This window comes from Pyricularia pennisetigena, chromosome 6 (assembly GCF_004337985.1).
Source record: "Pyricularia pennisetigena strain Br36 chromosome 6, whole genome shotgun sequence".
In the NCBI taxonomy this organism is placed as follows: domain Eukaryota; kingdom Fungi; phylum Ascomycota; class Sordariomycetes; order Magnaporthales; family Pyriculariaceae; genus Pyricularia; species Pyricularia pennisetigena.
The window spans coordinates 522,937-548,777 of NC_043744.1; the positions used below are offsets into that span (position 1 = coordinate 522,937).

The following is a 25,841-nucleotide window of genomic DNA, read 5'->3' on the forward strand; positions in this document are numbered from 1 at the left end:
GCCATTCGTCAAGACAGTGTGGAGTAGAGTCTAGTAAAGAGGCCGTCAGGGGGAGAGACGGACGAAAGACCGTGTGCATGCCTCACCTGATTACGCACGTGGCATTTTGAAAGATGCACCACAGCACACCACATTGTGGACAAGGTTAGCCCAGTCGAGTCAGTTCACATATGTCCATAAGGCACGTGCTTGTCACCAGAAAAAGCAGAGGAGATTAATGTCATCATCAAGGTTGCCAAGGTACAATTTTGGCAAAGGAGGCCCGACACGACCCCGCTCGAGGTTAAATGGTTAAGGTTAAGTTAGGTGTGCAAGCATTTCGTCTCTGACGTCCCGGTACGCACTGGATTTGTTTCAAGAGGTGTGGTTGGTGAGTTTTCAGGATAATGTCCAGCCTGGCCGTTATTGCTGCACACTCCAAGGATTGATTTGATCTAGCCGCGAGTGGTTTGTGTTCCTACAATCAAACTGCTACGTGCATCGCAGCCCAGCGGTCAATCCAACCCCATTCCACTGTTCAGCACAAAAGGACATTCTATCGTCCACATCGCAACATTATGAGAGTCAAAAGAAGCATCTTGAATCAGTCATAGAAGTCCGACGGAGAAATGCATCCATGTCACTCAAATCATGATATTTTAGGATTGCAGATTCAATAAGGGTACTCCCTGGAAGATTATTCTTGACAAATCACCATACTCTCTCCAATTTGGACCCTTACTTTTTCCAGTTGACGCCAATATGTCACCGGCGATATTTGCTGTTTTGTCACGAAAAAGAAAAGAAGAAGAAAAAAGAAGAAAAAAATGAAGGCCTGTCTGCAAATGTTATTCCTCCTTCCTGCTCCGATTCACTTTTCAAGTTGCTGCTTGGTAACATCTAAGATACTGTAAAAATTACTTTGCCGATCTTCGGTCCCGAAGCTCGGGCAGGAAGTAACCCTCTCGGGTACGATCATGTCGGTTCCTCCCCCGCTCCTAGCATCGACTTGTGACCTGGCAGGAACCGTTTTCGCTGGCTTCGGCGGCTCGAGGCGGCGTAGGATACTTGGCATGCGCATGACCCCCCCAAGTTCGTTTGTTCGTCTCATATTTTGATGTGGTGGTCGAGCATTGCCATCCGGATGTCATTGTCACTCTCTATTTATCAAGATCCTGTCAGAACTGCATCCTGCAGCCTTCATATTATGCCGATGTACAGGGATCAATCCTCTGTGCTCGCACATTGCACATTTGTTGGCTTTTCGCCTCAGCCTTGAAGGGAAGTAGTCGTTCCCGCTCGTGCGGGTGTCGTCTTGGCTCTCAAATGGCGAGGCACCACTTCCGCATTTTGTGCAGCTAGCCGTGTATTGTCTTACATTGTCTAGATGTTTTGAATGCGGTTCTCATCACCGACCCCTTGGCGGCTATACTACACTGCATCGGGACCGAAGATAGCATCCTCCCGTATTATATCATAGGATACTGCCCCCCGCGATCCATGTGAGGGCGACCGGCTAGAACCTTCTTGGTCATTCCTGAACTTAAATCACTGGTTTATACTTTCAATCAGTGACCACGTCTGTCTTGGTTCGATGTCGTCAAGATGTTGCTGACAGTTTTTCTTGCCACAACCCTAGCACAGCAGGCGTTCTGTCAGCAGAATAATGCCAACCCTAAATGTTATTACCCCAGCGGTAAACTCCATGAAAAAGGAGTTCCGTGTCACAGCAGCGGAGTGAGCACTTGTTGCGAAGCATCACAAAGTAAGCGCCGAGTAACCATCATGGTGCCTGTCTAATGTGTGCTGACGTATGAACAACCAATCTAGCATGCCTCAGCAACGGTCTATGCTATAATACCGGCTCGAATACGCTCAATCGGTACTCCTGCACAGATAAAGACTGGACAAGCGAGCTGTGTCCAAAATTTTGTGAAGCCGCGTCCCGCGAAGCACCCATCGAAATCCGCCGGTGCTCAGGCAGTTCGGATCTCTGGATCTGCGGCTCCCGGTCAGACGAGTGCGGCAAGGGCAACTTCACACTGCCCATGGGTCAGGTCGCTGACGGTCGCGCATTCTCAGAAAACGGTGTGCTTCAGGCGGGAACATGCATCGCCGATGCACCGAGTTCGGGCGCCCAACAGGGCGGCGGCAGCGGCGGCAGGCCAGGGGGGCCTCCACCGTGGATAACCGCGGCATGTGGCGCAACGACTGTTACCACGACAGCGACCGTGACCGCCGATGCTGATTCTGTCGCTGCGGTTGCGGCTGGTCAGTTGGAGGAGGAGCGGAGGAAGAGCCAAGAAAAGGTGGTTGCTGTGGGCGTGGGTGTAGGCGTGGGAGTTTCCGTGCCTCTTCTCGCTGCACTGGCAGGCATGATATTCTTGCTCATCCGGGTTCGCAAGGCAGCAGCTGCAGCCAAAGCCGCGCTCGCAGACGTACAGGGCCAGCGAAATCGGCACCACCATGGCTCAGAACTACCGTCGCACGCCGAGGACCCGAACGCGGTCTCGTCGCCGCATATCCTGTCTTCGCTGCCGCTGTATGGTATGACGCCCGCCATGGAGAAGCACCACCGTAGGGTGCATGAGGCCGGGAGTTTACCTTTTATCAGTCAGCTGGGGGCGAGGCCCGAGGAGACGAACGTTGTTCACGAGGCGCCGTCGGGATCGCCGACTGTCGTTTCTATAACGCCATTGTCCGCTGGCACCTCACCAGTTAATGTTGTATCGCCAGACAGTGTGCACACTCAGAAAGTGCTGTTTGAGCCGGGGGCACGGAATCATCGGCTCAGGTGATTTCAGCGAGCTTGTGTTTCAAAACATCGGCCAGTCATCAAGAGTCGCATTGAGCTAACGTCCTTGAAATGAAAAGCGCCGTGTATTGCAACACATTCATATTACGGTCTCCGCTACCCCATTGTCACGATATATTTCCCCCTGTGCGTCCGTGATCATTGTGTGAGATCGCCATACCAACTCCGTGGAGCGCGAGGAACGAACCGGGGGGGAGGCCGTGGCCCGGAGATAACGACCCGTGCTGAACCATATCATATCCAACTGCGAAGTTTAGTGTCAAGAACGCTTGTCGCATACTGTATGACGTGAGAGAATGCGATAGGTGAAGATTTTTTTTTTTCTTTTCTCTCCTTGTCGTGGAGATAAAAACTGGAGATTGGAGACAATCCTTCCAGTTCGGCGAAGGGTCCGAAGTGGTGAGGCAAAGCGGTGAAGAGGATTTTTTTACAGACCTTTCACATGAACTTTAAAGGTGCGGACCTTCTTCGGAGCGTTGGTGGAGACGGCGGAAGATTGTGATTTTGAAGTTGCAGCGCTCGGGAAGCTGCTCAATAAAAAGTTGGCAATACTGTGGACGGCAAATATGCTTTAATGACGCAGTACGCGTCGCGCCCCTCTCCTCCGCAGGTAACCAGATCTTGTTTGTGTCGGGTTTGGCGCTTTTCATGGTCTCCATGGGCACACACATATGGGGCGGTTGGCGCTGGGAAACCATTCACATCGTGGTTTGAGGGAGCGAAATGGGGCCGGCGCCGTAGATACGTAAGATGGCCTCCTTCTAGTTTAGGACCCTTGCGGGGGAACAGGGCATTTGTTGCGATTGCCACTTAAAACGATTTTTTTTTCGTCGTCCCCACGATTGGCAAAGAACTGTGGTTGTCAATTGATAAGGGTTTGAAGGGATCTACAAACCGGATGCGGCATGTTATCTTGACATACTACGTATATCTATCTAACTAAGACTACTTTCTCTTTCCGCATTTGAACATGTATCCCATCCGAACACTTTACCAAGAACATAAATATCTCAGGTAGCTCAACAAGTCGCATTGTAAGCCCATCCTGGCGCATAGCGGAAGCCAAGTCGGGGGCCGGCTATTGCTTGTTTCTGCTTTATCATCTCTTAAGAAATCTTGTATGTAGGGCCAAGGACACCGTTGAACAAAAGCGGTAGATTTGACCCGCTAAGCAATATGCTGAAGGCTTGCCGAGGGCTTGCCGGGCAACCGGCTCTTGTTCGCCAAGATGGCCCTGGAAGGCATTAGCAAATAAGTTGCCCACGGGATGACCTCATAGGGTCCAACTTGGTGGGGTCCTGTTGCGGCTCTGACTGGGATTCTTGGTGGGTTGTGCAGTGGGATTGCAACTCCGCGGTCGTCATATGGTTGTTTTGGTCAAGGAAGAAAGTCTTTTTTTTTCATCCTTCTTAGCATTCAAGTTCCATTTGGCAAGCATTAATCTCTCACCTCCGACAAGTACCGTAATAGAATTGCTCAACTGCCAAGACGCGTTGGGACTCAAAACACCAAATTCACCGCGCTCCAATTCATGTTATTTGTGGGACCCAGGTCAAGATCTTCGCTTTCTGCGCCAATACCTCGGCCAAGAAATAATAAGCCCGCGACTCGTGACGCATGCAGATCCTATCTAATATCTTTTAACTATCCTGATCGGGTACCTTACCTGAATAGTAATGCCCAGCTTGATTAGTGTGCAGGTTAGCTGCCAACATGCGTCCGACTGAGGCAAAAACCAAGACAGGCGAGAAAAAAAATGACTAGCACTAGGATAGTAATGGATTGGTTGTCGTTAGCAGGGGACCAGTCAGTCCCAAAAAAAAAAAAAAAAAAAAAAAGAGAGAGACATTAAACAGGGGGAGAAAAATGGATGAACGATGCTCCACGGCGCCACATGGGTGCGCAATTAGCGGAGTCAGTAGCAGCTCCCAATCTTCGGGGTCTTGCTTGTCAAGAAAATGTTGCTGTTGGATATATAAGAGTAATGTCCACCCCAGGTCTAGGAGCACCTTCAGATCTGGAAGATAACCTTAATGTCTCCCTGACGTCCCTGACCCTCTTGTAGCTCAGGAAGGACGACTAGTGATAACATCAAAGGAAGTCTATCCATCATGGCCCCTCCAAAGTTTATGGGCATGTCCGGCCGTCCGTTAGCGACGGCCGTATCAACGGTTGCGACGACGGGCTTTCTGTTGTTTGGCTACGACCAAGGGTGAGTTGGTCGATCTTTCCCGGCCCCCAGAAGACCTGCTGTGATGGACGCAGTCGTGCTAACCGAATTCTCCGCAGTGTCATGAGCGGTATCATCTCCGCCCCCGCCTTCAACAAGTTCTTCCCCGAGACGGACCACAACCCCACGATGCAGGGCTTCGTCACTGCCATCTACGAGATTGGCTGCCTGCTCGGCGCAATGTTTATCCTCGCTGTCGGTGACATTCTTGGTCGTCGCCGCGCAATGATCCTCGGTGCCCTCATCATGGGTCTCGGAGTTATCATTCAGATCGTCACCATCAAGCCTAGTCCATCGCCCATCGCCCAGTTCATCATCGGCCGCACGATCATGGGTGTCGGCAACGGCATCAACACATCCACCATCCCCACCTACCAGGCCGAGTGCAGTCAAACCTCAAACCGTGGTCTGCTGCTCTGTATCCAGGGCGGTATGATTGCATTCGGTACCGTCATCGCCTACTGGATCGACTACGGTGCCTCCTATGGACCCGACGACCTGGTGTGGAGGTTTCCCATCGCATTCCAGATCGTCTTCGCTCTCTTCATCTCCATTCCCATGATCTTCCTGCCCGAGTCGCCTCGCTGGCTGCTCACCCACCAGCGCATCCCCGAGGCCGACCGTGTCATTGCTGCCCTCCGTGGCTACGAAGTTGACGGCCAGGAGACTATCCTGGAGCGCGATCTCATCTTGGACAGCATCAAGGCCTCTGGGTTCTCTGGACAGAAGTCGACTCCTGTCAAAGCTCTCTTCACTGGTGGCCCCACTCAGCACCTCCGCCGCATGCTCCTTGGCTCCGGCTCGCAGCTCATGCAGCAGATCGGTGGCTGCAACGCCGTCATCTACTACTTCCCTATCCTGTTCCAAGAGTCCATCGGTGAGACGCACGAAATGGCTCTGCTCCTCGGTGGTGTTAACATGATCGTCTACGCTATTTTCGCCACCACCTCTTGGTTCGTCATTGAGCGCGCTGGGCGACGCAGACTCTTCCTCATCGGCAGCATTGGCCAATGTCTCTCCATGGTTATCACCTTCGCGTGCCTTATTCCAGGAACCACTTCGGCTGCCAAGGGTGCTGCTGTGGGTCTCTTCACCTACATTGCATTCTTCGGTGCGACCTGGCTGCCTCTGCCTTGGTTGTACCCGGCCGAGGTCAACCCCATCAAGACCCGTGCGAAGGCCAACGCTGTCAGCACATGCACCAACTGGCTGTTCAACTTCTTGGTTGTCATGGTTGTGCCTATCATGATTGACGACATCGGCTGGGGAACTTACCTCTTCTTCGCCGTCATGAACGCAATCTTTATCCCCATCATCTACTTCTTCTTCCCCGAGACCAAGCGCCGCTCGCTCGAGGAGATCGACGTCATCTTCGCCAAGGGTTTCTCGGAGAAGACCTCGTACGTCAAGGCAGCCAAGGACCTCCCGTACCTGGCCCCCGAGGAGGTCGAGGGCGAGGCTATCAAGTACGGCCTCATCTCTGCTTCTGGCCAGGACGCGACCGGAGCCGGAGGCAATGCTGCCACGCGCCAGCGCCACGACTCTAACAGCGAGAAGCCTTACGAGGATCCTCGCAACAACAGCATTTGGGGAAATGGCAGTGATGAAGAAAGCCAAACGCGCCACGCCTCGGTTGCCGAGCCCTCGGGAGCCAACACCAACACCACTAAGCATGGTTAAAAAGAGTTTCTTGTACTGTCAGAATTGACAGTAAAAGGAAGCCACACTAAGGCGACATGCACTGCCTTTGAACGTTTGCATTTTTAAGATTCCCATTTTTGTTTTCTGTGATACCAACCAAAAGAGCGGCTCCTTTCTTAAACGGGCATGTTTTGGGTGTTTTGGAAGCAGTTTAGATTGAGTTGAATAGATCAATGATGACTACACAAAATATCGATGAACAATGCAAGTAGTGAACCTGTGGCCCCCATATGTGTTTTGACAAATTCCCAAGCACGTTAAGCTATTCTGACAAAAAGATTCTGTGAGGTGAAACGCGGTCGGAGGGGTCTTCTTGGCGGCAGTGATGGCTGTCCTGGTCGGAATTTTTTACCCTGGAAGAAAAAGGACAGGACAAATCACGTGGCTCTGAAGAAACCATGGGGAAACCAGCCATGTCTTATCCCATCCTGTCCCCACTTCGTGCACTCGGCGTGAGCTGCCTTACTGTGTCATTTCGTATTTTCTTCTTTCGCACAAGAACGAAACTCAGCATGACCCGGATTTGTTCCAAATTACCCTTCAATTCCTGATGTCAATTGAACAAAGTTCTAGTCGTAATATAGAGCCAAACCATGAAAGTTTTCTTGCCTCGGTGTCGGATAGACGCGGCAAACACCCCCGGCTCCACACAGCGAGAAGGCTCGTCGCCGTACTCGGCAGCCGGGCGACGCGATGAACTCCAACAAGAACTGCGCACTCTAATTTTCAAGACGGCTGCCACGGCCGCATCCACCAGGCAATGTACGCCAGATGGATCAACTGCTGGTGAAGATGTAGTTTCTGCTCTGGTTTCGCCATTGAGCGGCAACACTCACCACCTCCCCGAGCAACAAACAGTGGAGTACATGCTCTGTCAAGGACACAACTCCGAGTATTTGGCAAACTACATTTCGGAGATTGCTCCCTGGCTTGACATGTTCGACAGCCGCCGTGCCTTTGGAATCCAAGTTCCATTCCTCGCCCGCTCAACGCCGGCGCTCATGTATGCCATGTTGGCGTTGTCTGCCAGGCATATGGAACGCAAGGCGGCCAGCTCTATACGCCGAAAAGTTAGCGGAAACAGTAGGTCCAGGAGCAGTTGCTCACTCGACAGCTTAGAGCTCTACCAAGAGGCGATACGGCTCGTTGGACCCCTTCTCGAGATCCGCGACCTCCGCGTTATCCCCATCTGTACGATCCTTTGCGTCATGGAGATGATGTCGGTGAGCGCGCAAGGTTGGAGACAACACCTAGAGGGCTGTGCCGCTCTCTTTGACGCCTTTGGCGTTCATGGTTTCAGCGGTCAGCTGTTGCAGGCTGTTTTCTGGTGCTACGCCAGGATGGGTATGTTTCCGACCAATGTCAGTGCAAATGAATACGGCAATGGCCAGCTCCCAACTCACTGACCTAGCGCCTCTCATACAGACCTTTGTGGAGCGCTAATTTCTGACGGTACACAAAGCACGCTGGTACCTCTCCCCAATTGGGTTCCCTCAGTGGCCATGGACAATGCTCAAGGCGTGGCCGCCCTCTTTTGTGCCTCCAAGGATCCCGACATGCATGCCAACTACGCAGTCTACCTCTGCTCAAAAACATGCGACCTCATTGCCAGCCGCACGCAGTTCGTCGAGCTAGGCAAAGTAAACGGCTGTGACGACTCCGAGTACACCGACCGATGGCTACGCTTGTGGGCCGAGTTACAGAGATGGATGGACGAGAGGCCTGTCGATATTCTCCCCATCCAGGTCGTCGAGGCGTCAGAATCGTCGCCATTCCCTTATATCCTGTTTCTCCATTGGGCTGCGATTTCATCAACTCAACTTTACCACACGGCATGTCTCTTGCTTTTAGGCATGTTGCCTTTAGCCGAACAGTGTCATCCTCCGAAGGGGCAGGTCGGTTCTCAAGTCTACCACGCCAAGCGCATATGTGGCATCTCGCAGACAAATCCCCACCAGGGCTGTTTGAACAATGCCATACAGCCCCTTTGGTTGGCTGGGCGCCTTCTTAGCCACCCAGTCGAGCACAAGATCGTGGTTGAGCTCATCCAGGATATTGAAGCTACGACTGGTTGGGGCACGAGCTGGCGCATCCCAGATCTGGAGGTTGCCTGGGGTTTCCGTGTGGGATGAATGGGGGTCTACGGATGTGAGACCAACCGCCAAAGTCGGAAAATACCAGACGCCATGCCTAGAAGATTGGCATTCTTCGTCAATCTTGTGCGCGTTAATATGTCCCATCTGAATTATTTGACCGAATAACCCACATTTAAAGCCAAGATTGCATGGCACCATATAGCCTCTTGGGCCCACATGTATTTTCGTTGCCATGTCCGAAATCGGAATACGACTTCAAGACATGGGGAACTCACTTTTGCCGTTATTTTACCCCGAACTCGACCCCTTTCCTCATTTACCTGTCGTAGCCATTCTGGCTTCTCAACCAGAAAAAAAAACACATCAGCCCCTCTCCCCACCTTGGAAAACACAACACCCCGCTCGCCATGCCGTACATGTCGTCTCAGCCCAAGGTGCTCATTGCCGGCGGTGGAATCGGGGGATTAAGCACGGCTCTCGCCCTACATGCCTCGGGGCTGACGGACATACACATCTTCGAAGCAGCGGGAAAACTCACCAGCCTTGGCGTTGGCATCAATGTCCAACCTTCAGCGGTCCTCATCCTTCGGAATCTCGGGCTGCTGCCCGAACTAGAACGAACCGGAGTTGTAACGCAGGAGCTCAACTTCTATAACAGGCATGGCGACGAAATTCTCTCTGAGCCGCGTGGAATCAAGGCCGGATATGTCGTACCTCAGCTATCGATCCATCGTGGTAACTTTCAGATGGTTTTGTTGGATGCCGTGCGGAAGCGCATTGGGGAGGACAGGATTCACCTGGGCCACTCGCTGGTCAACTTCCAGCAGGACGACAAGTCCATTACGATATTCTGCCAGCATGCCGAGAACACCGAAGACGCGGTCCCATCCATGACGGGCGATGTCCTCATTGCAGCGGACGGCATCAACAGTGCCACCCGCAAGCTCCTATACCCGGATGAAGGCCCTCCGCGATTCTCGGGTCGCATATTGTGGCGCGGTTGCGTTGAACGCGAGCCGTATCTGACTGGCGCCAGTATGGTCTGGGCTGGGTTTGCCGATCAAGTGAGTTGACTCACCTATAGGATAAGCTGGCACCTTATCTGCCTCATTAGACGGCCCCCCTCTCCTCCTCTAACAAGAGTGTGCGTTTCGTCTTGTAGAAGTTCATCGCATACCCCATAAGTGGCGAGTCGGCACGAAATGGCAAATCTCTCGTCAACTGGATTGCTGAACTCCGCGTACGCGACGACTCGGACCCTGACAAAACACCCCCGAAAGTTGATTGGACAAAGACGGTGCCCAAGGAGCGGTTCGCTGGACCCTTCAGCAGCTGGAGATGCGGTGGGCTCCGGATGGTAGAAGATCTGATTGCGCCCACGGAGCGCGTCTTTGAATTCCCCATGTGCGACAGGGACCCGGTGGAGCGCTGGTGTTTTGGAAGGCTTGCAATGACGGGAGACGCAGCGCATCCAATGTACCCGATTGGGTCCAACGGGGCCACACAAGCCATCATCGACGCCGAGACCATTGCACAGTGTCTTGCCGGGACAGAAACCGAGAAGATACCTGAGGCTTTGCAAAAGTACCAAGAGATCCGGCTGCCTCCGACGGCGAAGATTGTGTACGCCAACCGAGCAAACGGGCCCGATCATGTGCTGCAGCTGGCCGAGGAAAGGGCCCCGGACGGGTTTAAAAATGTATACGACGTCATCCCGAAGGAGGAGCTGGAGAGTATCGGAGCCAAATACAAGGCTCTGGCGGGCTTTGAACTCGAAGCCGTTAACCAGAAGGCCAAGGAGACGGAAGAGCTAGCAGCAAGGTTTACGCAAAATTGATTTTCTGGCTTCATGACGAGTTTGATGGTGAAATTTTGTGTTGGCATTAATTAACCTCTGCCCTTTTAGGCTGCTCTCATCTTGGGCAATTTCATGAACAGTGATTTCTACTGGTCCGAAAGCTGTGCTAACATTCCCGGTAACTACAGAATGCGCTGGTTTTTGGCTGAAGACGGGTTCCAGACAAGCCGCTCTCAAGTCGGAGTCCAAATCTTATGCAGCTCGTCGACAAACCACTGGGCCATTGCCCGCCAACCAGTCCGCATACCGGCCTCCTCAAAGCAGCGCACGATTCTGGCTTGCTGCAGCACATAAGTCATAACCCTGGCCGCGACAAACAAGGTACTGAGCAGACACGGGTCCCAGTGAGCGTTGGAGCCATTGCTGAGAGCGATGGCGCATATCCGCCTGGCATGCCACAGCGGCGAGGACCCCGAGGACAGAGCCGGGACGGTGCGCGGCTTTCGTCGGAGCAAAAGAAGCATGGCGGCGTGGTAGACGCTGTTTGCGAGGGTAGCGGCCGGGGTCGAGAAGACGATGGTAGGGAAGAGTGCGACTGTGGGGTCAGAGGGAGGCATATCAACATCCAGGAGCGGGCGGAAGGCCTCACGGCGTGCGTCGTACCATGCCTGAAGGGCCTGGGTTTGTTTCCCCCACGACTGCGCAGGTGGTTCATCAGCGTATGTATGGGATGCGGTGCCGCTGCAGATGTTCAGGGAACGGGCGCAGAGCATCAAGACTTCGAGTGTCGGGTCACAGATATTTTGGTTACTGATGCTGTCTACTGCTGTTGGTGTATTCTGTTGAAGGTCTTGGGCTGGGAACGCAGACCCTCCTGACACCAGCGCTGCTGACAGCAATAAGCGGAGGCGAAGAGAGCCAGCCTGTCTCCAGACATGGCCCTCGGTTAATGCTCGGGTGACACAGGTTGCTTCGTGAAACGTAACCTTTGGCCAGTCAAGTGGTAGCCCTGCGGCAAACTGGTGAGCCTTGTCCAGTGTGTCAGCTACAAACTCATCGAGAAGGGACGAGTTCGACTGAGGCAATGGGATATCGTCAACGGTCATTTCTGCCACGCCCATCTTGGCCGACAACGACAGTGTGAGTGAAACCAATGAACAGCAAACTAGGTTCGACTGCAAGGCGAGTCTGGGGACGACAAGGCCAAACGTTTGTCCTTGGTCACACATGTCCAGCTAATGGGATGATTCGTTAGTTTGTTTACTTTATAGGTTTGTGCAAGACACGATATCAGAAAACATAGTAGACTCACCCAAGGCGCCACATGATATCTGTAATAAGTGAGCAACCGCAGAATCTTCATGTCGTCTAGCCTCTGACGGAGTGCATCAAGGCCCGGCGCACTTGCGACGGGCTGGAGAGGCTGTGAGCTCTTGCTGTGGTGCCCTTCAAAATTGTATTTCATTCGTTGAACTTCTTGAGGCCCGGTGTCGCTGGCACCACCGAGAGACACGAGCACCTCAAGCGCGGTCTCGTAGTCTGTGGTGTTTGGGGACGTCACATATGACGAGACAAGCACCTCATCTGCCTCTGGGACAGCGTCAAAGATGCCGAGGCCATGGGAATGGGCGGTCGTTGGGGAGCTCACATCGGCGCAAGGAATATCTGATGGTGGTTGGAACGGACACGGAGTGGAAACTTCGGCCCCTGGGGTTTCATGCTGGGCAGCCACTGGTGATTCTGTGTGTGGCAGTGATGACTTGGGAGAATGGAGCTCTTGTGGTTTCGACCGGGCTCTACGACGGCTCCCGGGCTCAAGGAACTAACAGCGGAAAGGGATCAAACCGTCAGTCTTGTTTTATGGGCTACTAAACATGGTGCGAACGACCAAGGGAGTAAACAAAAGACTAAATACCTGAAGCCGTGAATATGATGGGGGAATGGCAGGAGGAGACTGGACACATTCTGCGTGCGAGAATGTCTTGTTGGGTGCAAAGGTCACGCCGGTAGGATAAGTACATTCGACACTGCCAGCGACACATCGCTGGCATTGGGGCTTGGTCAAGTCACCTAGAGGTACGGTACGGTACGAAAAGACTGGCGTGATCAGTTAACTGTCTGACTTTAGTAGATGTTGGGAGCGCCTACATTTTCGCCGCTTAATCTTGCACTGAAAACAACCAGCTCGACTCCGCTTCTGCTTTTGCCTCTTTGGGGAACCCGAGGCGGCGCTTGCGGTTGCCCCAGCCGGCAGGGCTGCTGATTCATGATCCGAATCCATCCATCTGTGTCTGAGCTAGTTCTAGTGCTCGGATGGGGAAAACAGTTAGGGTAGGCAGGCAGACTTGACTTGCCGGGGGGGAAAAAAGAAACAAAACGAATTTGTAGGAGGACCTCGAAGAAGTCTGATTGGGAGACTAGCAGCCCTGCTCAGTCGGGGTCTCCCGAAAAGCAGAGCAAGTGGAGACCTTTTCCCCCTCATCCCACCCCATGGACAGGGTCCAAAATCCGAGATTCCCAAAAGGGTAATTCTAAGCACCACCACATGTGGGGTCAATCCCTACGTAGCACTTGGGAAGCGCACAGAAAAGCCCGTCACTCTCTCGGGAACGGCAGTAATGGGAGAGCGGTCCCTTTTGTATTTGTGACTTTTTTTTGCTGTTCTTTTTGTCTTCCTTTCTTACCTTCTCTGAAATTCAGTGCCATCTCATATTTATCCTATTCTGTTCCAGTATAACTCACCAAAGATACGTTGTTGGTTTGCTACGACAAGAGCGACAAGAGCAACGTCTCCCCAAGAAGCCCTGATACCCCGTCGACAAAGAAACCAGAACAGCAACCCCTCAAAATCCGTAAACGAGGACTTGTCGAGATGATATCGTCCGGGCAACACTCTGAGGTTGTTTCCAGCCAGGAGAAGCCTCTGGATCTTCCACAGCTCAAACCAGCAGAGGATCATGACATTGTTCTCAAGACCATCCGCATGTTGGTAGCGGATCTATGCCAGCAGTTTGGTGGTGGCCACCCAGGGTAAGGAAACAGAGAAACACTAGTGAATGGATGTATACACAAGTACTGATCAGTGCTCCCTCCACAGTGGTGCTATTGGTATGGCAGCAATTGGAGTTGCTTTATGGAGATACGTGATGCGGTACGCGCCTGAAAAACCGGAATTCTTTAACCGCGACCGCTTCGTGCTTTCAAATGGTGAGTTTCTTCAACAAAGCTCCAGACTATGCTCGAGATCCTCGTCGCAATACGAGCTTCCTGTCAAGCTGACCGATCCTCTGCTTCCCCCACAGGACACACCTGCCTTTTCCAATACGTCTTCTTGCACTTGAGTGGTTACAAAGCTATGACATTTGATCAGCTCAAGTCGTACCACTCAAAACGTACAGATGCCCTTTGTCCAGGTCACCCCGAGATTGAGCACGAGGGCGTCGAGGTCACCACAGGTCCGCTGGGACAGGGCGTGGCCAACGCCGTCGGGCTGGCCATGGCGACCAAGAACCTCGCCTCCACCTATAACCGTCCCGGCTTTCCCGTTGTCGATAACCACACTTGGTGCATGATTGGCGACGCCTGTCTGCAGGAGGGCGTTGCCCTCGAGGCCATATCCCTCGCCGGTCACCTGGCGCTCGACAACCTCACCATTATCTATGACAACAACCAGATCACATGCGACGGGTCCGTGGACCTGACAAACACCGAGGATGTCAACGCCAAGATGAGGGCCTGCGGGTGGCACACAGTGGATGTCGAAGACGGCTGCTTCGACATTGAGGGCATTGTCAGGGCCCTGGCTGAAGCGCGACAGGCCACGCATGGGAAGCCCACGTTCATCAACGTCCGGACCGTCATCGGGTTGGGCAGCGCCGTCGCTGGCAAGGCCGAGGCTCACGGCGCAGCGTTCGGGGCGGCCGACGTCGCAAACATGAAGCGCAGCGTTGGGTTCGACCCGGAACAGCACTTTGTCATCGGCGACAAGGTACGCGACTTCTTTGCCGACATTCCCAAGAGAGGTGAGAGCCTCGTCGCCCAGTGGAAGGATCTTGTCAGTAGGTATGCGGATGCGCACCCGGAGGCGGCCAGTGAGTTCAGCAGGAGGATGAAGGGCGAACTTCCGGAGAACTGGAGGGAGCTTATTCCAAAGAGCTTCTCCGACAAACCCACGGCAACACGAGCTTCTTCGGGATTGGTGCTTAACCCAATTGCCAAGGATGTAAACTCCTTCATGGTTGGGACCGCAGACCTCACACCGTCAGTTCACATGACTTGGGATGGGATGGAGGACTTTCAGAATGTGAGTGTCGCCTTTGCTTTTTTTTTTTTTTTTTTTTTTTTTTAAAGAAAAAAAAAACGTCTTCTTGACTATGAATATTGTGCTGACGCAAGGCGCAAACTCCACCACAGCCCAACATCAGGCCAACCTGCGGCATCAACGGCTCCTATACAGGCCGCTACATTCACTACGGCGTTCGCGAGCATGCCATGTGCACCATCTCCAACGGGCTCGCCGCCTTCAATCCGGGCACCTTTGTGCCGGTGACTTCGTCCTTCTTCATGTTCTACCTGTATGCGGCGCCGGCGGTGCGCATGGGCGCCCTCCAAAAGTTGCAGGTGATCCACGCCGCGACGCACGACAGCATCGGCATGGGCGAGGACGGACCTACCCACCAACCCATCGAGCTGGCGGCGCTTTTCCGCGCCATGCCGAACCTGCTGTACATGCGACCGGCCGACAGCGAGGAGACGGCGGGTGCCTGGGAGGTTGCCATCGCCGAGAGGACCAGGCCGAGCATCGTCAGCACAAGCAGGCACAAGCTGCCGCAGCTGCTCGGCAAGTCAAGCCGTAAAGGGGTGGCCAGGGGCGCCTACGTCGTGTCGGAGCCTACGGACGGCAGGGCGGACGTGACGATCCTGGGCGTTGGGGCCGAACTGTGCCTGGCGCTGGACGTGGCCGAGGCCTTGGCGCAGGAGAGGAACATCAAGGCCCGCGTGGTAAGCTTTCCGTGCTGGCGGCTGTTTGACGAGCAGCCGGTGGCGTATAGGCGGGAGACGCTACGGCGGCATGAGGGTGTCCCCGCCGTCGTCGTGGAGCCTTATGCGCCGAACGGATGGGAGCGGTATGCCGACGCCGGCGTGTGTCTGCGGCGATTTGGACACTCCCTGCCGGGGCCGGAAGCTTACAAGTATTTCGAGTACGAGACACCAAAGGTTGCTGAAAAGATTGAGGGGTATCTAAAGGGCTTGAAGACGGGAGAGTGGTTGAGGGGGGAGTTTGCTGACTTGCAAATTTGAGGACCCTTTTTATACTATTTATTATGCTATTCATCTTCCTATTCCATCTCTCACGCACTAATAATATCCACATCATCCACAATCTGCACCTTGATACTTCCGTTTCTTGCATCGCTGGCGAGAACAAGTCCCTCGATTGCCTTTTCCAAGGGAAATACATGCGTGACCAGCTTCTTTAGGTCCGGCAAGATCCCACTCTCCAGGCATGCGATGCCCGCCGGCCACGTGTCCCGATAGCGGTTGATGAAGCGCAGGTCGATCTCGGCCAGGCTCAAATGCATAAAGGGCAGGTTGTTCATGACGGACCTGCCTACACCAATGACCATGACGACGCCACCACGCCGCACCGCAAAGGCGGCCGTGCACACGCTGCTCTCGACGCCGGTGCACTCCAGAACCACGGGCGGGGCCGAGTACTCGTCCGGGTCCGGCACCACACCACCCTTCAAGCCGAACAGGGCTCGGATGCCCCGCGCGTTCTCCTCGGGTGTCCGGGCCGGGTCGACGCGGTATGTCCGGCACGACGGGACGAACCCGCGCGCAAACTCCAGCCGCCGGGGCTCCAGGTCCGTGATGACGATGGGGTGCGCGCCCGACGCCCTGGCCGCGGCCAAGGCGATCAGGCCGATGGGGCCTGCGCCGCACACGACGGCGCCCCTGCCCAGACTCAGGCCGGCGAGGCGGACGCCGTGCAGCACGACGGACAGGGGCTCGAGCAGGGCGCCCTCGGCGTACGAGAGGCCGTCGGGCAGCTTGTGGAGCCACCGGGCCGGGTGGACCTTGTAGCGCTGCAGGGTGCCGTGGTGGGGGTAGACGCCGGAAAAGGCGACGTCTTCGCAGAGGTTGTAGCGCCCCTCGCTGCAGAGGAAGCACCTGTTGCAGGGGACGCCGGGCTCGATGGCGACGCGGTCGCCGGGTTTGAGCGTCGTCACGTCCGGGCCGGTCGAGAGCACGATGCCGGCTGCTTCGTGACCGAGAATGCAGTCGCCCTCGACCACGAGCGTGCCGATGGCGCCCGTCTTCCAGAAGTGTACATCGGACCTGTTTTTGAGGAGGGGCGGGGTTGGTTTTGAGCCGGACGGTTAGTATCTCCTTTGACTAAATTTATATTGATGCCGGGTGGGGAGTTTGCTGTTTTTTTTTTCGAGGTCAAGATTACACACCCGCATACACCAGTGCACTTCACATGCACAAGAACCTCGCCGGGACCTGGCGATAGGATAGGTGCCTCGACTTGCTTGAGCTGATGGTCAGCCGTAACTTGTAGAGATAGATTCGGTAGGTGGGTCCCCATGTTGGACGAGTGATGCAGAGGAGGCCAAGATGAAAGACGGCAAATATGTTAGCAGGATATCTTGTTTCCTTTTTTTCCACCTGGGAAATGTGAGGTTAGGGCTAATGTACTTGAAACCTTGCATCAAGTTCATAGATGGCAAGACAAGGGAGAAAATATTGCTCTGGTGCATCAAGCAGCTTGAGCAATCTAGTCTACTGTAGTCTGGTCTAGACCAGTGCGTGCCTAAATTTTCCTAAATAGGCAATTCTCGCTCCCCCTGGATACCCCGCACATAAGAATCTCCATCTCCGAATCCCTGTTTGCCCTCACACACTACCGGCTTTTCAATTCCCCTGGAAAGCCTGCATGGAATCGCCCACCGCCTCTACGGCTTCTTTTGCACCGCCCCTCAACTCGGCGTTTGTGGCCTGTATCAACACCCGCCGGTAAGTCGTCAGCGCGGGGCTTCCGTTGTCGGTGACCTCGAGGATCAAGTGGAGCAGCTGACCCTTCGCCAACGCTCGTCTCGACAGCATCTCGCAGCAGCTTTTTTCGGGTCCTGGCAGCGTCACCTCCACTACCTTGCCCTCATCGTCGACCGCCTTGATCTGCAGCTCCGCTACCTCAGCTTCAACCCACCATTGAGTGGCAGTGGGGCACTGGTAATGCCACCATTTGAACGTGAGCTCGTCGCCGTCCGGATCGTAGGTCCTGCTTGCGTCCAGGGTTATGGTGCTCCCCGCTTCGGCAGAGATTTCTACCGGCGCGGGTCCGACGCTGTCGCCGATGTAAACTACAGGCGCGTGGTTTGCCCTGCCAAAGTCCCCTTCCATGGTCCATCGGATCCGTGCTGCAAAATCGTTCTGGAATGCGTCCCTCCACCTCCACACGGTCGCTTGGCTACTCCTGTAGTTCCTGCCGTCTTGGCCCACCACTCTATCCGTCACGTCGGCGTAGTGTCGCCCGCCGTTGGGCCCGACGTCAACAAGCCCGTACCTCCCGCCCCAGGATCCATACTCTGGGTGCTCTGAAACCCCCAGTCCGTTCTGGATCAGGTAGAGGAAGGTCGGGGTGTCGCCCTCGGGAATGAACATAAAATCCGGGTATGCGCTGCCCAGTGGCCCAACCTGTATGTTTTTCCTAATCCACTCCTTGCTTATCTTTGTGGCGTCCGGTCCACCCCTGTCGAAGCCGTAGTAGGCGTCACCGCTGATTCCCGTCCACGCCGCCGTCCCATAGCTGCACCATGAATGGACCGACGCGATGTACGTCACTTCGGGAAAGGTCCGCCGGATCCAGGCCGCGCTGTCATCCTGATCCGAGATGGCGTAGACGCGGAGGCGGGAGCGTAGCAGCGCCGCGTCCGGACGAGAGCGCGTGTGGAAGAGCGCCTCGGCCAGCGTGTTGGCGCCGCCCCAGAGGAGTACCCAGAGCGGTCGTGGGTCCACAGCCGAGGCTTCGAGGCGCGACACAAGGTGTGCGCCTCCGGGGCTGATGGGGACGTCGGGACCTATTGCTGCCATTCCATACACCTATATCGGTGGGTGGTGGTTTCTATCAGCGTGGTCCGTCCTTTTCGCCTGCAACACCCTTGACAGAAACACTCACAGTCGGTCCGGACCGAACAAGCTCACGGAGGTAGTCAGCCGGCGGGTAGGGGTGATCAATATGCACATGCTTGTTGAGATTATCCACGGCGCCGGCGTATGCGTCGATGATTTTGAGCATGTCTTGTGGGCAAGTCCGGTTCTTCATCCAGTTCGAAGTGCAGGCGACGAGCCCTTGAGTGTCGAACTGGTTAGAGTATAGCAGGTAGCGACATAGCGACTCGGCATCATCAGGCTCGTTTGATATATCGGAGACGATGTAGACGCGCGGCTTGGAGGGAAAGGTCTGGAGGTTGCTGCTCGCCAAGGGTGACATTTTGACGAGTCGAGTGAAGATTGGCCAGGGGGACCTTCTCAATGAGAGGTAGTTAAGGTGAGCTGAGGCTTTTTAGGTTAGGTAAGCGAGGTAGGATAGAATGACGTGTGTTGAAAAAGAGTAATCATTCTACGTACCTTGGTTGGATTCATGGCAAGTCCGAGGGATACTGGATATAATATGATAAAATATTACGTAAAATATCAAGAATCAATTCCCCCAGGCAGCCAAGTGGAGGAGATGAACAATAGTGGAACTGGGTTCTTTTATTGCCAACTTGGGAAATTTTAGCCACGACCTCCCGCAATGTTGGTCGTGATCCATCAGGGATCCATCCGGGGTTGACTCGCTTCATTCCAGCTCTGCTTTGCTCCTTGGGAGACCTCGTCTGCATACCCCATACTGCAACCCCAGATTTTTTTCCCCCGCACGAAGGATTGAGCAACCTGCATATTATCATGGCAGTTGTGTGGGTAGCGGAACCAGTCAGGCATGATTCTCCCTTGCCGGCCTGACGGGTGACGTTGACCGAATAAATAGCGAACGTCGGGATGCAGACAGTGATTTACAAGGCCCATTCAACTCTTCTGTTCGTTCCATCTCTCTTTACCTACCTTATATCTTCCAGACGAACCCGATTCGTCTGAACATAGTCAGCCCAAATCAGGATATGGCAGCCCATAAGGAGGAAGGCGACTTTGCTATCGAGCAGCACCTCAGCAATGCTCAGGATGGCGCCACCGCGACCGAAAAGGAACAGGCTCAGCTCGCCGGCCTGGCAAATCAACAAGAGCACGACCTCGGAAAGAGGGCGTCGTTGAAAAGGTATCCCATCTCCTGTTTTTGGTGTGCCTACGCCGTCTGGTTGGTCCTGCTTGTCAGCTTCGAGAACCAGGCTGCTGGTAACATCTTGGGCATCCCAAGGTTCCGCGAAGATTTCGGCGCCCCATTCAATGGCGACTTTGTCATCCCGGCCAACTGGCAGTCTGCCTTCAGTGGCGCCCCGATCGCATCGTAGGTCTTCTTTCCTGTTTCCTGTTCCCTGTTTCCTGTTTCCTGTTCCCTATGATCGTATCATGTCATTTGCTTGAAGGGTCAGCGTGACTGATGCAGGAATTGCGTATGATCAATGTAGTCAAATCATAGGCGCCTTGGGAGGCGGGGCGCTGGCCGACTTCATTGGACGCCAACGCGTGGTGATGCTCGCCTTGGTGATCACCTACATAGCGGTGACGCTCGAGTTCGTGTCAACGACCAATGCCATGTTCTTCGGTGGCAAATTCCTCAACGGCTTCGCCATTGGCTTCTTGCAGTCGGTCACTGTGACTTATATCGGCGAGGTAAGCAGACACCCATGGACCCAAAGTGACAATTGTTACTGCCCACTGACTACCCGTCCAGGTCACCCCTCTTGCTCTCCGCGGCTTCTTCACATGCCTTTCTGCCGCAAGCTACACATTAGGCCCCCTTGTTTGTGCCTTGATCGTCAACGACACGGGAACTCTCCCCACCCGCTGGGTAAGCTCCAGCCCTATAACACCCAGGGTCTAGATAGTCTAATTCGTAACCGTTGAAACCTAACCCTGTGTACCTTTTTTCTTCTTCTTCTTCTTCCTCTTCTTCTTCTTCTTCAGGCGTATAGATCGGTGTTTTGCGCGCAGTATGGCTTCGCAGCCTTCGCGACGGCTGGCGTGTTCTTCATGCCCGAGTCCCCCTGGTGGTTAGCTAGCAAGGGCCGCGACGATCGCGCGCTGGAAAATCTCTCCAAGCTCGGCCACAGAGGAGAAGAAGGCCACAAGAGGCTGGCCATGATCCAGCAGACCCTGAGAGAGATAGCCAAGGAGACTGCAGGCACCTCATACCTCGATTGCTTCCGCAAGAGCAACCTCCGCCGGACCGTCATCAGCATCGCGCCGCTTTGCATCCAGGCGCTGTCGGGCATCGTGTTTGCGGCCTCCTACTCCACCTACTACATGCAGACCGCGGGCTTCAGCACCCAGCTCAGCTTCCAGCTGCAGATCGTGCAGCAGATCGTGTCACTGCTCGGAAACGTCATGTCATGGTTCCTCATCGATCGCGTGGGCCGCCGCGCCCTCACCTTCTGGGGACTGTTTGTTTTGACGGCTGTTCTTTTCGTCATGGCCGGGCTCGCCGTGGCAGGAAGCCCAGGAGCCATCAAAGGCACTGTGGGCCTGATCCTGGTCTATTGTTGGTGGTACAACGTCACCATCGGTGCCACGGCCTACACGATCCTGTGTGAAGTTTCCACTGCCAGATTGCGGGTGAAAACGATCGCAATTGGATCGTCGGCCCAGGCGCTGCTCAACATGATGTGGAGCTTTGTGCTCCCCTACCTCTTCAACCCAGACAAGGCCAACCTCGGCGCCAGGATAGCCTTCATATTCGGCGGGCTAGCCGTGCTGTCATTGGTCTATGTTTGGTTCTGCGTTCCCGAGACGGCAGCGCGAACGTACGAGGAGCTGGACGAGATGTTTATCAAGGGCGTGCCGGCGAGAAAGTTCAAAACTTACAAGCCTGACGCTGAAATACGGGGCGAGGAAGCACAGGCTAGGATTAAGTGATGTTTATACGGGGGGGTGGTTTTGGTTCATGACATTTGTCTTATGATGTTCCGTTTGTTTGGAGCCTGTATTGAGCTCCAAAAATACGAACCGTCAATTGGCTGAATCAAAAACCCGAGTAAGTGCGGTTGTATAGAATTGTCTATGCGTACCAGGCCCAAACATGATGTCCCTGGCCGGAGTAGGAACCATGACAACAACAGCTCAACAGCTCAACTTCAGCAACAAACTAGAGGAATTAATTAAATTGCTTGCTCACGCAAAAAAGAAACAAAAAAAATTGCTTCCTCATGCATGTACATCCATCATGGTTGGCACCTTGGCATCGACGGCCCGACCAAAGGTGAGATCGATCCAAACAAATGGTAGCGAGAACCGAAACAGGCAAAACAAAGGAAAGGTTAAGAGGCCCAGGAGGAACAAAGGGTTTGGGGCACCAGGCTCTACTTATGAACTTGGGGTGTGATGAATCGATTGATGCAAACCTGCGACGCGGTCGGTCCCACCCCCACAATAAACTCGATCGAACCACTCGCCCAGAATCGGCGGCCGCGGAAGCGAGTACCAGACTTTGTGTAAGACTTTGAAGCTGGGTGGTGCGACTTGACTTGTTTTCTATCTACCGGATTTCCGTATGCGCGCTGGAGTATATCATGATAACTCGCATTGTGGTGGCGACGTCAAGAGTGAATGGCATGAACGGATTGGACGAGGGCACTGAAGTTAATAGACAGACACATACTACCACAGACATACGCACACAGACCTCCATCTGGAAAGAATGGTGAAGCCGTTTCTTTCCTTGGCCTTTATGCACTAACACTAAAATCTGATGGCCCAAGTATTTTTATACCGGTGAGCTTTACTACCATCTACTATACGTCGCAATCACCCGCTATCGTCATCCACTTGTGGGTGGAGGCATGGTAAAGTAAGAAATAAAATAGACAACGTCCGTGATCGAGCGGCAGATACCCTCCCCTAACTATGCGCCAAGATCAGTAACTAGACGTAATGGGGTATGTACCTCATCGGCTCTTCTTCCTTCCAGAACAGATAGACATCTGACTAGACTATTAGTAGATTAGTACCGGAAAGAAACCCAAATCGCGCTCCCGCTTGCTACCCTTGCCTCAGCCCACCTTAGCAAGCTCAGCTATAGCTAATTCGTGGTAATGCCTTCCTTCCAGAACAGGTCGTGGGGTCGGATCAAGTTTCAACGGTGGGGACCGTGCCCTCTGCCATCCTGTCATGCTTGTTTCGTATTTTTAGACTCTCTTGGCCCCCTCGTCTCATACTTCCCTTAAAGAAGAAAAAAAAAATAAGAATAAAAAAAAAATCAACGCAAGCTTTCGTTTCCCACATAGTATAGATGCGGATGCCAGTGCCAGGCCTGCGTCTTGCGTGCGCGCACAAAACGCATGCGTGAAAAAAAAAAAAAGCTGCCCCCCCTGCAGAACCCCAAGGACCCCACTGATCACCGCATCCCCAGCACCAATCTGGGCCAGCGACTGGTCCATTGGCCTCAGCAGTCCCTTCGATACGACCAATATTGCCGCGCTCCAACCTGCCTTATGTCTCGCCAAAACAAGTAACAATTCTGTATCTTGTCGACAAAAGGGTCCCAGAAAATGCCTTAGTCGGGGTTCGGTCCCCTTGGCCCGATGTCACCCCGTCGGTCCCAGTCGTGACACAATCGGTATAGTGTATGTAGTATTGGTGCCAGGGCTGGTTTTTGATTTATCATGTCGGGAACTGTGATCCCACTTGCAAGTAGTGCTTGCTTGCCCTTGACCTTCTTTCGCTTTTTTTCTCTCTTCCATCTTCTCACTTAATTGCTTTCGGCGTGCAATCTCCTGGTCTCTGCTTGCCTTTCGAACAGTTCGACGGCAGCTGGTTTGCGGTTGTTCTTCGTTCCTGTATTCTTCATTTTTTTTTCTTCTTCCTCTTTTCGTCTCTGTTGGTTAATTCAATTCGCTCGCTGGTTGGGAGGTCTTTCACGCGACCCGTCAAGGTATCCATCTGCTCTTGGTCGAGTAGGTCAAGTTGGCTACCATGCGCCGCTTGTGAAGCCTCACTTCTCCTTTGGTGTGGTCCTCATTTTCTTTTTCTTTTTTTTTTTCCTTTCTCTCTTTTAGGGACCTACACCTAGACCTGCGCTGGGACGCAATACATTCTCGCATTCATTTTATTTTATTTTTATTTTTTTTTTTATTTCTTTCATAGACCTTTCCGTCGTCTCTGGAATCAAGACGCAAAATCGACAAAGATGTGGTGGGTTGCAATCCTCTCCTGTGGTGGTCTATGGACAAAGATAAAAGGCATTAATGGTCGGTTTTCTTTTACTAACATGACGGACGGAATCATCAGGGGATACGGAAGACAACCTCGCAACCTGGCCGAGCTCCTAGCCGACCTGACCCGCCGGGACCGTGGCGGTGACCTGGAAACCCGCTCCGACTCATCCAAGAGCTCTGTCGCGGAGGCCGCTATACTACCATCAGCGCCAATCGTTGTTCCTGGGGGGATTATCAACCCGGTCGCGGGGAGACCGGCGGCCCCCGTCATTAGCATTCCAGGATTCGGAACCGTCCCTTCTAATGGCATCCCCGCTGCTCCGACCGCACCGCTTCTACCGTTACCACGCCCCTCGCGGGCACCATCAGCTTCTCCACAGCCCTCGAGACCACCTGTTGCGCCGTCTCAGTCCCCAAGGCCATCCGCATCTTCCCTGCCGCCAAGTCAACCTGCCGCACCGTCGTCACAGCCTCCGAGACAACCTGCCACACCGTCGTCACCACCCCCGAGGGATTCTGCTACACCGTCATCACCGCCTCCGAGGCAACCTACTGCACCGCCATCACAGCCTCCTAGGGAATCTCCTACACCGTCGTCACCACCCCCGAGGGATGCTGCTACACCGTCATCACCGCCTCCGAGGCAACCTACTGCACCATCATCACCGCCTCCGAGGGAATCTCCTACACCGTCGTCACCACCGTCGAGGCAGCCTGAACCCACCAGGCCGCCGGTGATGGCACCGGTACAGCCGAGTCTACCTCCTACCGAAAACGTACCGGTCACTAGCCAAATACCTTTTAGCAGCATGCTACCGAGCAGCAATGCACCGGTCGCCCCGAGTGAGACAGATGGGGCTGTTGCTTCACCGGGAAGAGAGGCCTCCATGGACGGGCGGTCTGCCAACAATGGATCGCGGCAGATTGCCATCCTAGCCAGCTCGATTGGTAAATTATTTTCCTTTTTTTTTTTCTTTTCTCTTCTCCTTTTTTCTACACGCTGATGGAAAACAAAGTATCAGCCTTGTCTTGGTAATTGAGACTAACCGAAAATCCCCCCCTCTTTCAGTTGGCGCCATGCTGCTGGCAGGTCTTGTAGCAATGTTCTGTATACGGAAAAACAAAAAGGAAAGAAAGGCTCGCGAGGCACACGCTGGCGCGTTGCCAAAGCACGCCAAGGCCGGGTCCATCTCGGGGTCCATCTCGTACCCAGTCCAAGAGGGAGGTAGCTCAGGCCCCTGGACGCCACCGCTGAGAAAGCCGACCGATGCGACTCCTAGGGCTGCGCCGGTGGCAGCCGCAGCTTGGCCAATGGGCCAGACCAACAGCCGCAACTCGATGGAGTCAGGGTCCCTCGACGACAAGCAGTACCTTGCCTACCAGAACCTAGTCGGTAACGCCGAGAACCAGATCACGCCTCCGCCAGCAGTCGCACAGGGCCCAGCGTCACGGATGCCCGGTTCACGGGACACTCGATATCTGTCCGCTTCGTCTGCCGACCCTTACGAGCAGATCAACGGGCGATACAGCGAGTGGCCGGCAATGCCTTCGGTCCCGAACCCCGACGGTGGCGGTAATGCCCAGAACCAGGTTACGGTTCCGATAGGCTACGCGCAAACGACAGCAGCCCAGCCACCGCAACAGCCTCGCAACATGGATCAGTATGCGCAGACGGCTCGAATTAATCAACACTATTCCGCGGCGGAGAGACAGATGTTTGCGCCCTCGTACCACCAGCCGGGGGTTCAACGTGCTTCAGTAGCCCCGCCTAGTCCGTTGTTCTTCAAGCTAGACAACCAGGGAAACCTTGGGCCTGAGAGCAGGAGGTAAAATAATTTTGCGA

General features: G+C 54.1%; 9 protein-coding genes across 9 annotated transcripts; 7 read left to right on the plus strand and 2 right to left on the minus strand.

Annotated features, from left to right (window-relative positions):
• Positions 1–1,584: 1,584 nt before the first annotated feature.
• Positions 1,585–2,777, plus strand: PpBr36_04034 (uncharacterized protein; the record flags this gene model as incomplete). The annotated part of the gene is made up of 2 exons (XM_029891200.1): positions 1,585–1,744; positions 1,810–2,777. 2 exons carry the CDS (start codon positions 1,585–1,587, stop codon positions 2,775–2,777), a joined length of 1,128 nt encoding a protein of 375 aa, XP_029749507.1.
• Positions 2,778–4,905: 2,128 nt separating this feature from the next.
• PpBr36_04035 (uncharacterized protein) lies at positions 4,906–6,704 on the plus strand (the record flags this gene model as incomplete). The annotated part of the gene is made up of 2 exons (XM_029891201.1): positions 4,906–5,006; positions 5,084–6,704. The coding sequence occupies 2 exons, from the start codon at positions 4,906–4,908 to the stop codon at positions 6,702–6,704; spliced, it is 1,722 nt and encodes a 573-aa protein (XP_029749506.1).
• Positions 6,705–7,318: 614 nt separating this feature from the next.
• PpBr36_04036 (uncharacterized protein) lies at positions 7,319–8,857 on the plus strand (the record flags this gene model as incomplete). The annotated part of the gene is made up of 2 exons (XM_029891202.1): positions 7,319–8,069; positions 8,151–8,857. The coding sequence occupies 2 exons, from the start codon at positions 7,319–7,321 to the stop codon at positions 8,855–8,857; spliced, it is 1,458 nt and encodes a 485-aa protein (XP_029749505.1).
• Positions 8,858–9,228: 371 nt separating this feature from the next.
• On the plus strand, positions 9,229–10,658 carry PpBr36_04037 (uncharacterized protein; the record flags this gene model as incomplete). The annotated part of the gene is made up of 2 exons (XM_029891203.1): positions 9,229–9,885; positions 9,984–10,658. The coding sequence occupies 2 exons, from the start codon at positions 9,229–9,231 to the stop codon at positions 10,656–10,658; spliced, it is 1,332 nt and encodes a 443-aa protein (XP_029749503.1).
• A 194-nt stretch (positions 10,659–10,852) lies between these two features.
• Positions 10,853–12,900, minus strand: PpBr36_04038 (uncharacterized protein; the record flags this gene model as incomplete). Its single annotated transcript, XM_029891204.1, has 4 exons — positions 10,853–11,854; positions 11,932–12,441; positions 12,535–12,689; positions 12,768–12,900. The coding sequence occupies 4 exons, from the start codon at positions 12,898–12,900 to the stop codon at positions 10,853–10,855; spliced, it is 1,800 nt and encodes a 599-aa protein (XP_029749305.1).
• Positions 12,901–13,491: 591 nt separating this feature from the next.
• On the plus strand, positions 13,492–15,920 carry PpBr36_04039 (uncharacterized protein; the record flags this gene model as incomplete). The annotated part of the gene is made up of 4 exons (XM_029891205.1): positions 13,492–13,649; positions 13,717–13,826; positions 13,922–14,922; positions 15,033–15,920. 4 exons carry the CDS (start codon positions 13,492–13,494, stop codon positions 15,918–15,920), a joined length of 2,157 nt encoding a protein of 718 aa, XP_029749304.1.
• Positions 15,921–15,970: 50 nt separating this feature from the next.
• PpBr36_04040 (uncharacterized protein) lies at positions 15,971–19,119 on the minus strand (the record flags this gene model as incomplete). Its single annotated transcript, XM_029891206.1, has 4 exons — positions 15,971–16,961; positions 17,084–17,163; positions 17,577–18,728; positions 18,805–19,119. The coding sequence occupies 4 exons, from the start codon at positions 19,117–19,119 to the stop codon at positions 15,971–15,973; spliced, it is 2,538 nt and encodes an 845-aa protein (XP_029750227.1).
• A 670-nt stretch (positions 19,120–19,789) lies between these two features.
• On the plus strand, positions 19,790–21,701 carry PpBr36_04041 (uncharacterized protein; the record flags this gene model as incomplete). The annotated part of the gene is made up of 4 exons (XM_029891207.1): positions 19,790–20,133; positions 20,255–20,459; positions 20,521–20,637; positions 20,754–21,701. The coding sequence occupies 4 exons, from the start codon at positions 19,790–19,792 to the stop codon at positions 21,699–21,701; spliced, it is 1,614 nt and encodes a 537-aa protein (XP_029750228.1).
• A 2,350-nt stretch (positions 21,702–24,051) lies between these two features.
• On the plus strand, positions 24,052–25,828 carry PpBr36_04042 (uncharacterized protein; the record flags this gene model as incomplete). The annotated part of the gene is made up of 2 exons (XM_029891208.1): positions 24,052–24,946; positions 25,068–25,828. 2 exons carry the CDS (start codon positions 24,052–24,054, stop codon positions 25,826–25,828), a joined length of 1,656 nt encoding a protein of 551 aa, XP_029750337.1.
• Positions 25,829–25,841: the final 13 nt, after the last annotated feature.